General features: G+C 49.3%; 1 protein-coding gene across 1 annotated transcript; it reads right to left on the bottom strand.

Annotated features, from left to right (window-relative positions):
- Positions 1-4: 4 nt before the first annotated feature.
- On the bottom strand, positions 5-12,412 carry Napsa (napsin A aspartic peptidase). Its single transcript, XM_028858865.2, has 9 exons — positions 12,150-12,412; positions 4,439-4,574; positions 4,234-4,357; positions 3,982-4,100; positions 3,250-3,449; positions 1,658-1,780; positions 1,427-1,571; positions 1,004-1,102; positions 5-313 (listed from the first exon to the last, which is right to left on the bottom strand). The coding sequence occupies exons 1-9, from the start codon at positions 12,221-12,223 to the stop codon at positions 74-76; spliced, it is 1,260 nt and encodes a 419-aa protein (XP_028714698.1). The 5' UTR covers positions 12,224-12,412; the 3' UTR covers positions 5-73.
- Positions 12,413-14,308: the final 1,896 nt, after the last annotated feature.

Genomic DNA, 14,308 nt, shown 5'->3' with positions numbered 1-14,308 from the left:
TTCCTTCAATGGAAAGTGGGTTTTTTTTTTAATTGGAAAGAAGCTAGCCTCTGTGGCCCTATGTGCATGTACCCTAACTAGGCCGTCCTCTGAGGAACTGCGCCTGCGCAGCCCTTCTTTCTTCCGGTCCTGTTGCACGAGACCGAGCACGCGCCAGACCCACGCGCGGGCCGATGTTTTTGTCTCCTCGGTCGAAGACGGCCACGTAGGGCCCCAAAAAGACGTCTCCGAGGATCCAGAGGGGTCCTGCAGGCTTCGGGATGTCCAAGGCCTGGAAGCCCAACAGGCAGAGGCCAACATCGCCCTTAAGAATCTGCAAGGCGACAACACGGAGGAAATTGGGTGTCGCTGGAATCCGAGTTTGATTGTCCCCTCTGCACCCACAAGAGGACAATTAGTGTCCTCTAGTGTTGCTAGCTGGGCATGGTGCCATCATCCAGTGATCTGAGCACTCAGGAGACTCAGGCAGGAGGATGGGGAGTTCAAGACCAGCCTGGGCTACATACTTAAACCCATTTTCAAAAAAAAAAAAAGGAAAGAAAGGGGAGCGACGACATGGCTCAGCTGGTAAAGGTGCTTGCTGCTAAGTCTGTCAGCCCGAGTTCAGTCCTCAGACCCCCCCCCCCCATAGTAAGAGAAAACAGATTCCTTCAAATTGTCTTCTGACTTGTACACACATGCTGTAATCAAGTGCGCACATACAGAAAATAAATAAAAGTCGCTGAAAGGGAGAGAAGAAGAAAAAGAAAGGCAAAGTTCGGGCTGGGTATGTTGGTGCACACCTTTAATCCCAGCACTTGAGGAAGAGACAGGAGGAACTCTTGAGTCTGAGGTCAGCCTGGTCTATATTAGCAGGTCTGGGTCTGCCAAAGCTACACAGTGAGACCCTCTCTAAAGGCAAAGTTCCTGTGTTGGATATCCAGCCCTGGTGAAGGAAGAGACCCAGCTCTGCCCTCGCAAGCTCAGTTTGGTTGCTCTGATGTCACCATGGCAGTCGCCTTACCTTAATGACATAGTCCTGGCCTGTGAGGTTAAACCAGACGCCACCAAGGCGGAAGGAGACAGGGGGGAGCTCTGGGATCTTGGAACACTGAATGAGATACTGCGGAACAAGAGGAACAGGGCAGGTAGGCAGATGGTTCCTGCTCTGCTCACGTGTCTTGGGTGGATCCCTAGTGTCTAGAGTACAGCTTATATTGGGCAGTCAGGTATTCAGGATCTCCTGTAGAAAGGCCTGTTAGGTAGGCTTCTCCTATTAAGTCCAGTTCTACATTTTTCCCTCCCACCCACCTGGAAAGCATGCTATCCTCATTTACTTCCTGGTTACCTGCTTTCATCCTTTAGGCCTCAGCTGCCCACCCAAAATCTGCCACCAGACCCCCGAGATCCTCTGAAGCACACCCGTCAGAACCAGGAGTAGTCTCACCTGCCCAGCCAGGAAGGGAAATCCCCCAATGGCCTTATTCAAGGCCTGGATCTCCTCACTAGGTCCTGTGATTAGAGATGTTCCTGTGTCTAGGATGGCACCACAGCCCTGGGCACAAAGAGTCAGGCCTGTACCAACCTTCACACTGTGAGGGAGGATGGGGCAGTTGTCAGAGGCAGGGCCTGGGTGTCCAGACCCGCAGCTCAAGCCCCACGAGTCCAAGTTCCTCACCTCTCCATGTGGACCTGCCAGTAGGCGGGGACGGTGACTGGTATGAAGGTGAGGGGAGGTAGGTAGTGGGCTGGGTCTGAGCCTCCCAGGACCAGCTCTCCTCCATCAGACCCTTCAGAATCTCTGCAGAGGCAAAGTGAAGTAAGAGGCTGGTATTCCATGTATTGGTCCCAGAGGTGGCCAGGCATGGGACTTCCTGCCAGTTGGCTTCTAGGTGGGTGTGCTAGCTAGTTTTATGTCAACTTGACACTAGCTAGAGTCACTGGAGAGGAGGGAACCTCAACTGAGAAAATACCTCAATAAGACTGGGCTATAGGCAGGTCTGTAGGGCATTTTCTTAGTGTTTGATTGGGAGGACACAGCCTGTTGTGAGTGAGGCCTCCTCTGGCCTGATTAGAAAGCAGGCTGAGCAAGCTATGGGGAGCAAGCCAGTAAGCAGCACCCCTCCAGAACCTCTGCATCAGCTCCTGTGTCCAGGATCCTCCCCTGTTGGAGTTCCTGTCCTGACTTCCTTCAGTGATGAACAGTGATGTGGAAGTGTAAGCCAAATAAACCTTGTCCCTCCAACTTGCTTTTGGTCATGGTGTTTCATCACGGCAATAGAAACCCTAACCAAGACAATAGGGTAGAGGGGTATGGGCAGCTCCTAAGTATGGGAACTGGAAACAAGACAAGGATGACCTTGAACTCCTGATCCTCCCTCTTCCACCTCCCAAGTGTTGGGATGACAGGCATGCACCACCATGTCTGTTACTGATGGGGCTTTTGAGTATACAGTTGTGCCTCCTAAAAGCTGATGACTAATGAGTGATCCTAACTCTAGGCAGGGCTCTCCAGCAGAGTATGAGCTCTCTTTGAGGTGAAGCAAGGGTCCTTAAGTAGAGGACTTGTTGACTGGGCATGGAATTTCCTGTTTGATTTCAAAACCTGGGGCATTGTGAACCCATGGTGAGTTTCGTTGGTATGTCCTGAGCTGCCACTTAGGTTGTGGGGTTTCCTCTTGTGTTTCTATATTGGGTAAGCACTTTCCTGAATGTAGGTGAAAGCTCTTGTGTCGGGAGGATGACTTCCTTCAAGGACCACTGGACTTCCTGTGTTAATAATGGGACTTCCTGAAGGAGTTTTCTCCGGGCTGGTGTTGTAACTGACTGTGTGCCAAGCCAAACAACCACTATCTTGGGAGTTAAACTGTGGCCCCTTGAAAAAGTTCATCCCAAACGGGCTTGTTGACTGTTGACATGGAAGGGTGAGGAGGGTCATGAGACCCTCAGCTGAGTGTCCAGCTGCTCCCTCCCATGCAACTCTGCCTCGGTTGCTAGCGGCCTGGGAGAGGGGCTAGAGTATGTAGATTAAGGGGAGCTCCGTCTATGGAGCCACAAGGACCCCCCATCCCCACTGGGGCAGCCTCTTAGGGGGAGGAGCACCCACCACTGTGAGTAACTCCTCGCCTATGCTCTGTAAGGAAGCTGAATGCACTCATTGGTTCCCCAGAGTGAACTGTGGTGGTAGGGTGCCTAGGTATTGGGACCTCCTAAGGGAGAGGATTTTAGCAACAGCTGGACTCGGGTATGGAGACAGCTCCCGTCCGATACCTGTTGAGATAAAAGGAGAAGACGGGCTTCTCCAGCAGCCCCTGCTCCACCATCCTGTCCAGTGGAGGCCGAACTCCTCCCACAGCCAGAGTTGGGAAACCGAGGCCCAGGATCCCATCAAAGCGAGCAAAAGCTAAGACCAGGCTGGGCTCCCACAGAGCCTCTCCAAATGTCACAGAAGCACCGTGGATTCCCCCAATCTAGGGATAAATTGAAGTGGGACCAGTTATTTCTAGAAAGACATTACCCTCCTGTGGCTGAGAACCTGCTTGGAGGCATTGGGGAAAGAATCTAGATGGTCTACATGAGAATCCAAGCCTCTTCCCAAGAAACCATAAACATTTGCTCAGGAAGTTCTGCCCCACTACTCAGGAAGCTCCACTTCTGGGGAGGCCATGCTTATTTGCAAAGGAAGCCTCCTTTTTTAGAAGTCCCACCCCCTTTCTCAAGAGGCCCCACCCCTTCACAAGAAGCCCCATCCTCTTGCTAAGGAGATCCCATCTCTTCTCTAGAAATCCTATCTCCTTTGCTAGGAGACCCCACCTCCTTCTAAGAAGCTCCACCCCTTGACCAGCAGATCATGCCCCTCATCCTGTCCCTAGGAGACCCCACCTCCTCTCAAGAATCCTTCCCCGTCTCCCAGGAGGGCCTGCCTCTTCAAACCCCTCCCAGAACCAGGTGGTGGTAGACCCTAGGTCTAAGCTGAGGTCTTGTGTGGCTGAAGTCACCCACAGTCAGATTCTCCTGGCTCAGGATTCCGTTCAGCCGCCCAGTCCCATACTGAATGGCAAACTTGGTCCCATTGGGCCGGAAGGAGCTGGAGGCCTTGGGATTGAAACGATGGTGAAACCCTAATGCAGGAGATAAAATAGGTGTCACTCAGGGGATGGGAGACTCAGCACCTGCAAGGACAGCCTAGGGGATACTGAGGCCAAGCCCTCTTCTCCCATCACCCCTTTTGGCCTTCTTCCCGGGGGAGCTCACAGCAGGGCAAACTGAAGAAATGACATCTCGTGGATGGGACCCAGAAATTGGAAGAACCGGTGTCAAAGACCACTGTGAAGTTCTGAGGAGGCGTTCCCAAACCAATGTTTCCAAAATACTGGGTCTGGTGGGACAAGGGAGCACAGGATAAGTGAAGAGTTGGGTATTCTGCCTCAAGGGCGGGAATGTGGGGGCTGGGACTCACATTCATGAACTTGGACAGGGGCACAAAGATGGGCTTGTCACCATAGGCGGGGGCCCTTGGAGACTCTGCTGGCTGTTCCCATCCACTCAGTGGGCTTAAGATCCTGTGTCCAGGGTGGACTCGGCGAAGAGGGACTCTAGAGAGAGAGAATTTGGACAGTGAAAAAGCCATGCATCCAGGAGACCTTCGTGTGATAGATGCCCTCCATTGGACCGGAAGGTAACCATCCCCGGGCCCCGCAGTAGCAGTCATTGATGATGGCAGCTCAACAATGACCAAGGAATGCTGCCGAGGGCAACTTCACAGTCCTCAGAGAAAGCCACGCATCCCCAGGGTGCGGACTCAAAGGCCCACCGCTATCCGGGTGCTTTAAGGAAAGCCATCCCTAGGTACCACCATTCCCAGCGGGTTCCAAAGATTGCAAAAAACCAAAAAATGATGGGAAGGGGAAGCAGCAGATATGGTTCAGTGGTTAAGAATGCTTGGGATCCAGCAGAGAACCTGAGATCAGTTCCCAATACCCATATCGGGAATTTTACAACTACCTGTAACTCCAGCTTTAAGAGATCCAGCACCCACTTCTGGCACTGAACTTACCTGCACAACACACCTACATGAAGACTCACACATAAGCATATAATTAAAAATAGTGATTGAAAGTGTGTATATATATATATATGTATATATATATATATATATATATATATATACATATATATATATATTATAGGCCAGGCAGTGATGGTGCACACCTTTAATCCCAGTACTCAGGAGGCAGAGGTAGGTGGATCTCTGAGTTTGAGGTCAGACTGGTCTACAGAGTGAGATCCAGAACAGTCAGGGCTACACAGAGAAACCCTGTCTTGGAAAACCAAAAGCAAACAAACAAAAAAACAGAAGGATATATAAAATATCAAAAATAATATATGAAATATTTAAATTACATTTAAGTTTAGCAGGAATTAAGCTGTAATTTCAATCCTGTACTGCCAGAAGAAACAAAAAAGGAAACCCTGGTTTGACATTACATTTACTTTTTTTTTTGAGATTTTAAAATTTTTTATTTTATGTGTATGAGTGTTTTGTCTGCATGTGTATCTGTGCACTGTGAACATCTCTGGTGCCTGCAGAGGCCAGAAGACGGTATCAGATCCCCTAAAAACCAAAGTTTCAGACAGTTGTTAGCTGCCATGTAGGTGCTGGAAATCACATCTGGGTCCTCTGGAAGAGCAGCGAGTGCACCTAACCATTGAGCCATCTCTCCAGCCCTTCATTGACAATTTTTTATGTAGACTTCAGTGAGGGGGTGGGGGGGGACTAAAGACCTGCCATTGTGATGTGAATTCTTGGTGACTTCATGCATGCTGGTGAGACTCTGTTCCCCATGCTTGGGGGTGGGGGATGTAAATGCCAAAGCCTAATTTCACCCTTCATGGTAAGGTAAATCACAGATGTAGCAAAGACTTGGTGTGAAAATTCTAAGGACAATAGAAATAAATATAGAACCTAACTGAGGTTGGGGTTTAGCTCAGTGGTAGAGTCCTTGCCCAGCAAGCACAAGACCCTGGGTTCGGTCCTCAGCTCCGCAAAAATAAAATAAAATAAAATAAAATAAATCCAGAACCTAACTGAGAAGAGGGAGGCTTTCCTAAGCATGGCAGTGTGGTAGTATTGTGTTCCCCAAAATATTGCGCACCCTAATAAACTTATCTGGGGTCAGAGACAGAACAGCCACTAGATACAAAGGCTAGAAAATGGTGGCACTCACACCTTTAATCCTAGCACTCCAGAGGGAGAAATCCCTCTGGATCTCTGTGAGTTCAGGGATACATTAGAAACAGCCACACATGGTGACACATGCCTTTAATCCCAGAAAGCGAGCCTTTAATCCCAGGGAGTGGTGGTAGAAAGCAGAAAGGTATATAAGGTGTGAGGACCAGAAACTAGCAGCATTTGGCTGGTTAAGCTTCAGGCTTTCAAGCAGTACAGTTCAGCTGAGAGCCATTGGGATGAGGACACAGAAGCTTCCGGTCTGAGGAAACAAGACCAGCTGAGAAGTTGGCCAGATGAGGTTAGCTGTGGCTTGTTCTGTCTCTCTGATCTTCCAGAATTCACCCCAATACCTGGTCCGGGTTTGATCTTATTAATAAGAACTTTTAAGATTCATGCTACATCTGGCGCCCAACGTTTGTGGTACGAATTCACGAAAAAGCTGCTTGCCTGTGGCCTTGTGGGCCCCAGCTCAGGCCCGCTCTACACTCGGCCGGTTGTGATGGCGCATGCCGGTAGGTTTTACTGAAGGAGGGAGAGGCTGAGGATCCAGCGAGGTGAGGTAGCTGTGGCTTGTTCTGGTTCTCTGATCTTCCAGTTCACCCCAATACCTGGTCCGGGTTTGATTTTATTAATAAGAACTTTTAAGATTCCTGCTACATGGCAGGAAGGGGCACACTGAGGAGAGAGCCTTGCAGCCTGCAGGGCGGCCCAGTGGGTAAAGCTGAGGACCTGAATTTGATCCCCAGACCTACAGGGTGGAAGGAGAGAACTGATTTCTGCACGTTGTCCTCAGACCTCCACATGCACTCATACAAGCCAGTTCACACATGCACACACACACACACACACACACACACACACTCACACACTCACACACTAAATAAATGTACGCACACACACATACACATTAAATAAATGTACATGCACACACAATAAATAAATGTAATAAAAAAAAGTATAAACTTCTCTGCAACAAAGTCACATGCGAAAGAGGAACATAAAGTTGGTTTGTGAGTGGTCTCATTTATTTGTTTGTCTATTTTGAGACTAGGTCGCACTATGTAGCCATGACTGTCCTGGAACTCACTCTGTAGACCAGGCTGGCCTTGAATTTACAGAGAGCCACCTACCTCTGCCTCCCAAGTGCTGGGATTAAAGGTGAGCGCCACCACAGCCCAATCAAGATTTTTTTTTTTTAATGTGCATTGAGTGTTTTGCCTACATGTATGTCTGTGTGAGTGTGCTAGATCTCCTGGAACTGAAGTTACAGGCAATTGTGAGCTGTCATGTGGGTGGCGGGAACTGAACCCAGGTCCTCTGGAAGAGCAGCCAGTGCTCTTAACCACCAAGCTATGTCTCCAGCCCAAGAATTTAGATGTTTTTAAAGATGATTTTTTTTTTTAAAGTAAAAAGAGGTCTTGAGAAATGACTTGGAGGTAGAGCACCTGCCTAGAATCCCCTAGTGAGGGGCTGGGGTGTGGCTCAGTGGTAGAGCCCCTGCCTAGAATCTCCCGTGAGGGGCTGGGAGTGTGGCTCAGTGGTAGAGCCCCTGCCTAGAATCCCCCAGTGAGGGGCTGGGGTGTGGCTCAGTGGTAGAGCCCCTGCCTAGAATCCCCCAGTGAGGGGCTGGGGTGTGGCTCAGTGGTAGAGTATTTACCTAACATGCACAAGACTGTGGGTTCAGTCTTCAGTACCACAAAGGGAAGAGGAAAAAAAGATAACAAAAAAGAAACTCCCAGGAAGTAAAGGAGCAAAAATAAGGAAGAAAACTGCAGCCAGAAGAAGCCATTGGTGAAGGGGCAGCCTCAGTTACAGTCCAAGCCTCAGGAATGAAGGGGTCACGGAGAGTAGGTGAGGCTCAGCACCATGTGGCAGGGTCGGAGTCCCTGAGGAGCACCCCAAAGATGTAGCCCAGCTGCAGAGACCCAGCATTTTGGAGATGCTAGTACCAAGGGGTGAGCACCAAGGGATGAGCACGCAGTTGTGGCGTGGAGCCTGCCTGAGCTTAGGAGATGAGCTGTGTGTGCTGTGCAAGCCTTCTGGAACCTAGAACGTGAGCCCCAGATGTCTGACACTGATTTCACACAGCTGACTGATTTTGCTTTGCTTTCACTGTGACTGCACCCTGGCTCTTCCTTCTTGGAATAAGGAAATATTTTACTTGTTTTCATTTAACAGATGCCCACAGTTGAGACTTTGAACTTTTAAAGAGACTTTGGAATTTTAAGGAGACTATGGATGTTTTAGAGACTGATTATTTTAGAGAGGCTTGAACTTTGAAGAAGAGTTTGGATATTTTTAGAAGACTGAATTTTTCTTTTTTGTTCTGTTTTTTGAGACAGGGTTTCTCTGTGTAGCCCTGGCTGTTCTGGAACTCATTCTGTAGACCAACTGGCCTGGAACTCACAGAAATCCACCTGCCTCTGTCTCTCGAGTCCTGGGATTAAAGGTGTGGGCCACCACTGCCCAGCTGAAAACTGAACTTTTAAAGAGTTTGGATTTTTAAAGACTGTGGGACTTTTAAAAGCTAGGATGTTTTAATCTTGTGATATTAATATTAATATGAGATCTTGGGGATGAACAAGAAAGGAAAGGTTATGGTTTAACACTAATGTGTTTTTGTGTCAAATTGACAAGAACTCAGTTGTGCTGGCTAGTTTTATGTCACCTTGACATAAACTCAACTTATTTTGGAAGAGGGGAACTCAGTTGAGAAAATGCCCCACTGGGTTGGCTTGTGGACAAGACTGTGGTGCGTTCTCTTCATTGATGATTACTGTGGAAGAGCACAGCTCCTGTGGGAAGTGCCATCCCTGGTCGTGTGGTCTTGGCATGTGTAAGGAAGCAGGCTGAGCAAGCTATGAGAGAAAGCTAGTAAGCAGAATTCCTTCAGGGGCTCTGCATCACTCTGCCCTGACCTCCCTCATTAATGGAGTATGACCTGAAAATTATAAACTGAAATAAACCCTTTCCTCCCCAAGTTGCTTTTGGTCATGGTGTTTATCACAGCAAATAGAAACCCTAAAGCAAGGCAAAACACTCATACATATATTTTTTTTTCAGTCTTAAAATAATCCAAAAATAAGCCGGGTGATGGTGGCGCATGTCTTTAATCTCAGCACTCGGGAGGCAGAGCCAGGCGGATCTCTGTGAGTTCAAGGCCAGCCTGGTCTACAGATGGAGATCCAGGACAGGCACCAAAACTACACAGAGAAACCCTGTCTCGGAAAACAAAACCAAAACCAAACCAAAACAATCCAAAAATAACAACAAAACCAACTTGTTTACATGGCAGTTAAGCAGTGAAAGCCGCATGCAAATGAGTGGGTGAGGCTTCTTTTAAGATCCCTTCACAAAAGCTGGTTGAAGGTATGTTGAACTTGGCCCTTGAGCTGAGGGCTTCTCTAGGCCTGATCAAAAGGTTAGTTCAGGGGCTGGAGAGATGGCTCAGTGGTTAAGAGCACTGACTGCTCTTCCAGAGGGCCCAGGTTCAATACCCAACATCCACATGGGAGCTCACAACTGTCTGTAACTCCAATATCTGATACCCTCATACAGGCAAAATATCAATATACATAAAATAAGAATAAATAAATATTTTTTAAAAAGGCTGCTAGTTCAAATGTATGTCTCCTAATTCTGTTTTGCTAACTTGGGGTAGATCGTGTTGGGATTGAGTGTGTCCCAGAATGACCTAGGTGTTCCCTCTGCTCTTGGCCCTGAGAGAGTAGTGTATATCCACAGCTCTTGGTGTGGACTTGGAAGTCTGTGGATTGGGTTAAAAAATCAGGTTAAAGGGGGTTGGGGTGTGGCTCAGTTGGTAGGGTTCACCTAGCATACAAGAAGTCTGGCTTCCACTCTCATGACCCCATAAATCAGGCATGGTGGTGAACACCTGGAATGGTTGAGGCAGGAGAATCAGAAGCTCATCCTTGGCTATACATCCAGTTTATGGCTAATCTGGACTACATGTGACCACAAAAAGAAAGGAAGAGGGAGAGGGGAGAGAGAGGGAGACGGAGGGAGAGAGGGAGGGGGAGGGAGGGGGAGGGAGAGAGAGAGAGGATCAGCACTGATGGGATGTCTCAAAGTGCAGAGGAACTGTTGCCAAGTCTGATGACCTGAGTTCAATCCTAGGGCCCGTAAGGCAGAAAGAGAGAACTTAATCCTTAAAGATGTCCCCTGACTTCCACACATGTGCTGTGCATGCACATGTACCCTGCAGCACAATAAATACATTTTTTTTAAAAAGCAAACAAAAAACAAAACAGGTTAATAGAACCAGGCATGGTAGCCCTCTGGCCCCTGCTCACCCCTAACACCACACCCAGCCTCGTGATTCAGCCTGAAGAGGCCTTAGAGTGTCTCAAGTGTGAAGACAAGAAACACTTTCTGGAAAGGTGCCCCCTTCAAGAGTTGGGAGTGGCAGAAGAAAAGAAGAGGAGAAATTGGGAGAAGAATCAGAGACAAGGTGTTGGGCGTCACTCATGGGGAGGCCTCCCTGACACAGGCATGCTCAGAAGCTGAGAATCTGGGGTATCAAAGTTTCCAGACCACAGATAATGGTCTCCAAGAAATGGGGGAGAGTCAGAGGGCTTGAGCCTTAAAGCCAGATCACCAGGGCTTAGGTCCAAGGAAACTCCTCACAAAATATAGCCTGATTGGGTAAGGAGGGGTAGCCAGTCCTGGGCCCCAGGACCAGAGATGGTTTACCTTGTGGCGCTGGACATTGGATGGAGGCCCTGGTGTCTACTAGACAAGCGTCCCCCACTGGGCCACATCCCTAGCTCTGGGTTTCTGAAGACAGTATCTCCCCGCCTTTGAACTCCACCTTCCTGCCTCAGCCTCCCTGAATGCTGGGCTACCACTCCACCCCACCTAGCCAATGAGTATCCTGGACTTAAACATGTGGTGGCCCAGGGCTGGGAGATGGACCAGTGGGTAGAGCACTTGCCACACAAGCACAAAGGTCTGAGTTCAAATCCCCACAACTCCTGTAAAGGCCAGATAAAGTAAAAGCCGGGCGGTGGCACACACACCTTTAATCCCAGCACTCGGGAGGCAGAGCCAGGAGGATCTCTGTGAGTTCGAGGTCAGCCTGGTCTACAGAGCCAGATCCAGAACAGGCACCAAAACTACACGGAGAAACCCTGTCTTGGAAAAAAAAAAAATATGATGGCCCATGACTTTAATCTCAGCACTTCAGAGATGGAGGCAGGGGGATCTCTATGAGTTCAAGGCCAGTCTGTTTTACATAGCCAGAGTTACATAGTGAGAACCTGTCTTTGAAAAGAATGTGGGGCTGTGGCTGTGGCAAAGGATTGGCTCAGTGAGCACGGTGCTTGTAAAGCACAAACCCCAGGTTCTCTTCCCAGGAATTCCTGCACTTGGGAGGAGGAAGCAATAGAACCCAGAGTTCAAGGTCATTGTTAGCTACATGGGGAGTTTGAGGCCAGCCTGGGCTACATGAGACGCAATCTGTACAAAAACAAACCAAACAAACAAAGACCAAACAACCAAAAAGTGTGGGGTATTAGGAGGTATTATGCTGAATTTCTCAGGTGGACACCCCAGTTTGAGAGTTGGGGACCCAGGTCTAAGATGACTCAGAAGATAAGGAACCTTGCTGCCAAACCTCACAGCTGAACCTGAGCTGGATTCAGAGAACCGACTTTTTGTCCTCTGACCTCCCTGCATGCACCATCCCACACACACACACACAGACACACACACAGACACACACAGACACACACACACAGACACACACACACACACACACACACACACACACAGACACACACACACACACACATTTTAAAAAGGAGTAAAGTCTGGGGACCCTGAAAAAGAAGTTGGACTCTTGCGGCACCAAGGCCAGCCCCAGCATTAAAGGGCAAGTGGTGGGAATCTGTCAGGAGTGGGGTGGGGGTCTCCGTACCGGATCAGTGTGGCCCCTGCATGCTCCAAATTCCCCAGGAACAGCAGGCACAGCGGCACCCATGGTGGCGACATCTCCAGGGACTGGTGCTAGACTGAGATGTCCTGTGGCCTCTTTTTCCCTTTGAGACTCCACCCTGTTCACGCCCCACCACCTACTGAAACACAGAAGTGGTCCTGTCTGTGTGTGTGTGTGTGTGTGTGTGTGTGCGCGCGTGTGCGTGTGCGTGTGCGTGCGTGCGTGCGTGCGTGTGTGCGTGCGTGTGTGTGTGTGTGTGTGTGTGTGTGTGTGTGTGTGTTTTAGAAGCGCGGTGCGGGCAGACCCACGCCCACCCTTTCCTGACACCTCTACGCTTTTACTTTTGACTTTCAGTTCTCCTTTCTGAGACTCATTAACCACAAATTTTTCTTGAGCAAGAGGGAGGGACGGAAATGGTCTGTAAGGGTCTGGGAAGGGACAGCCAGTTTCAACAGAAGCACGCCGGCCTGTGTGATCTGTAAGGGTCTGGGAAGGGACAGCCAGTTTCAACAGAAGCACGCCGGCCTGTGTGATCTGTAAGGGTCTGGGAAGGGACAGCCAGTTTCAACAGAAGCACGCCGGCCTGTGTGATCTGTAAGGGTCTGGGAAGGGACAGCCAGTTTCAACAGAAGCACGCCGGCCTGTGTGATCTGTAAGGGTCTGGGAAGGGACAGCCAGTTTCAACAGAAGCACGCTGGCCTGTGTGAGTGAGCTGCCAGTCTCTCAGGAGGCCTGCTCTTTCTGTTTTTGTTTTTAGCGAGGAGGGGCTTCTCTCTCTTTTTACATTTTAATTAGCTAATTTATTTGTGCATGTGCCCACATAGCACAGTGTGAATCAGAGGTCAGAGGACAACCTACAGGAGTCAGTTCTTTCCTTCCACCTGATGCGTCTCGGGGATCAAAAGGGTGGTGGCGAGTGTCTTTATCTGCTGAGCCATCCCCCAGCCTTCTGTTTATTTTGAAACAAGGTCTCATAATGTTACTACGCTCAAATAATCCTCTTGCCTCAGGCTCTAGAGCAGTGCTTCTCAACCTGTGGGTCACAATCCCTTTGGGGTCGAATATCAGACATCCTGTATATCAGGTATTTATGTTATGATAATAACAGTAGCCAGAAGTGACTTTGTGGTTGGTGGTCACCGCGTGAGCACTGTAAAGGGCGGCAGCACTAGGAAAGTTGAGGACCGAAGCTGTGGAGTATCTGGACTGAAAACACACTCAGCAGGCCTTGGGAGTCCCGCCCCACACCGGGCTGTGGAGCGATCGAGATCTAGGGCAGTCCTGGCGCTGGGGAACACAGTGAGGCCCGTGGGGGGTGGGGCTTGTGGCCAGCCAATCTAGCCAATCAATGAGCTCTAGCCTTAGTGAGGGACCCTGTCTCAAAAAAACAAGGTGGAGAGTGATGGAGGGAGACATCTGACTGCGCGGACCTCTGGTTTCCATATGCATGTGCCCAGAAGAGCTGCTGCTGAGCGCGATGGTACATGCCTGTAACCCCAACAACTGGGAGGCAGGGGCAAGGGGATTAGGAGTTCAAGGTCATTGTTGGCTAGATGTGAGGTCAGCCTGGGCTACATGAGAACCTGTCTCAAAAGAAAATTGAACTTGGAGGCAAATGCTTGTAATTCCAGTAACTGAAAGGCTGAGGCAGTAGAATCATGAGTTCAAAACCTCTCTGTGAGTAAAGAGAGAAAGAGACAGAGAAGAATGAGAAAAGTGACAAAGAGAAAGGAGAAGATGAATAGGAGGAGGAGGAGGCTAGTCAGGCTTAGAGGCACAGCCTTGTTATTCCAGCTACTTGAGAGGCTGAGGCAGGAGGATGGCAAGTTTAAGGTTAGCCTTGGCTACAGAGTGAGTTTAAGGCCAGCCTGGGCAATTTATTTATTTATTTATTTATTTATTTATTTTCTTTTTCTTTTTTCTTTTTTTTTCCTTTATTTTATTTTACAATACCATTCAGTTCTACATATCAGCCATGGGTTCCCCTATTCTCCCCCCTCCCACCCCTCCCCTTACCCCCAGCCTACCCCCCATTCCCACCTCCTCCAGGGCAAATCCTCCCCCGAGGACTGCAATCAACCTGGTAGACTCAGTCCAGGCAGGTCCAGTCCCCTCCTCCCAGGCCGAGCCAAGTGTTGTCA

Source organism: Peromyscus leucopus, chromosome 1, assembly GCF_004664715.2.
Source record: "Peromyscus leucopus breed LL Stock chromosome 1, UCI_PerLeu_2.1, whole genome shotgun sequence".
Classification (NCBI taxonomy): Eukaryota; Metazoa; Chordata; class Mammalia; order Rodentia; family Cricetidae; genus Peromyscus; species Peromyscus leucopus.
Note: the sequence above shows the minus strand (reverse complement) of the source record. Positions and strands in the feature narration are given on the sequence as shown.

Coding starts and splice junctions, on each gene's coding strand:
- Napsa (XM_028858865.2), bottom strand. CDS start 12,223: ATGTCGCCACCATGGGTGCCGCTGTGCCTGCTGTTCCTGGGGAATTTG. Junction 3,450..3,981: donor TGAGCCAGGAGAATCTGACT/GTGGGTGACTTC, acceptor ATTTATCCCTAG/ATTGGGGGAATCCACGGTGC. Junction 1,103..1,426: donor TTCCCTTCCTGGCTGGGCAG/GTGAGACTACTC, acceptor CTTGTTCCGCAG/TATCTCATTCAGTGTTCCAA.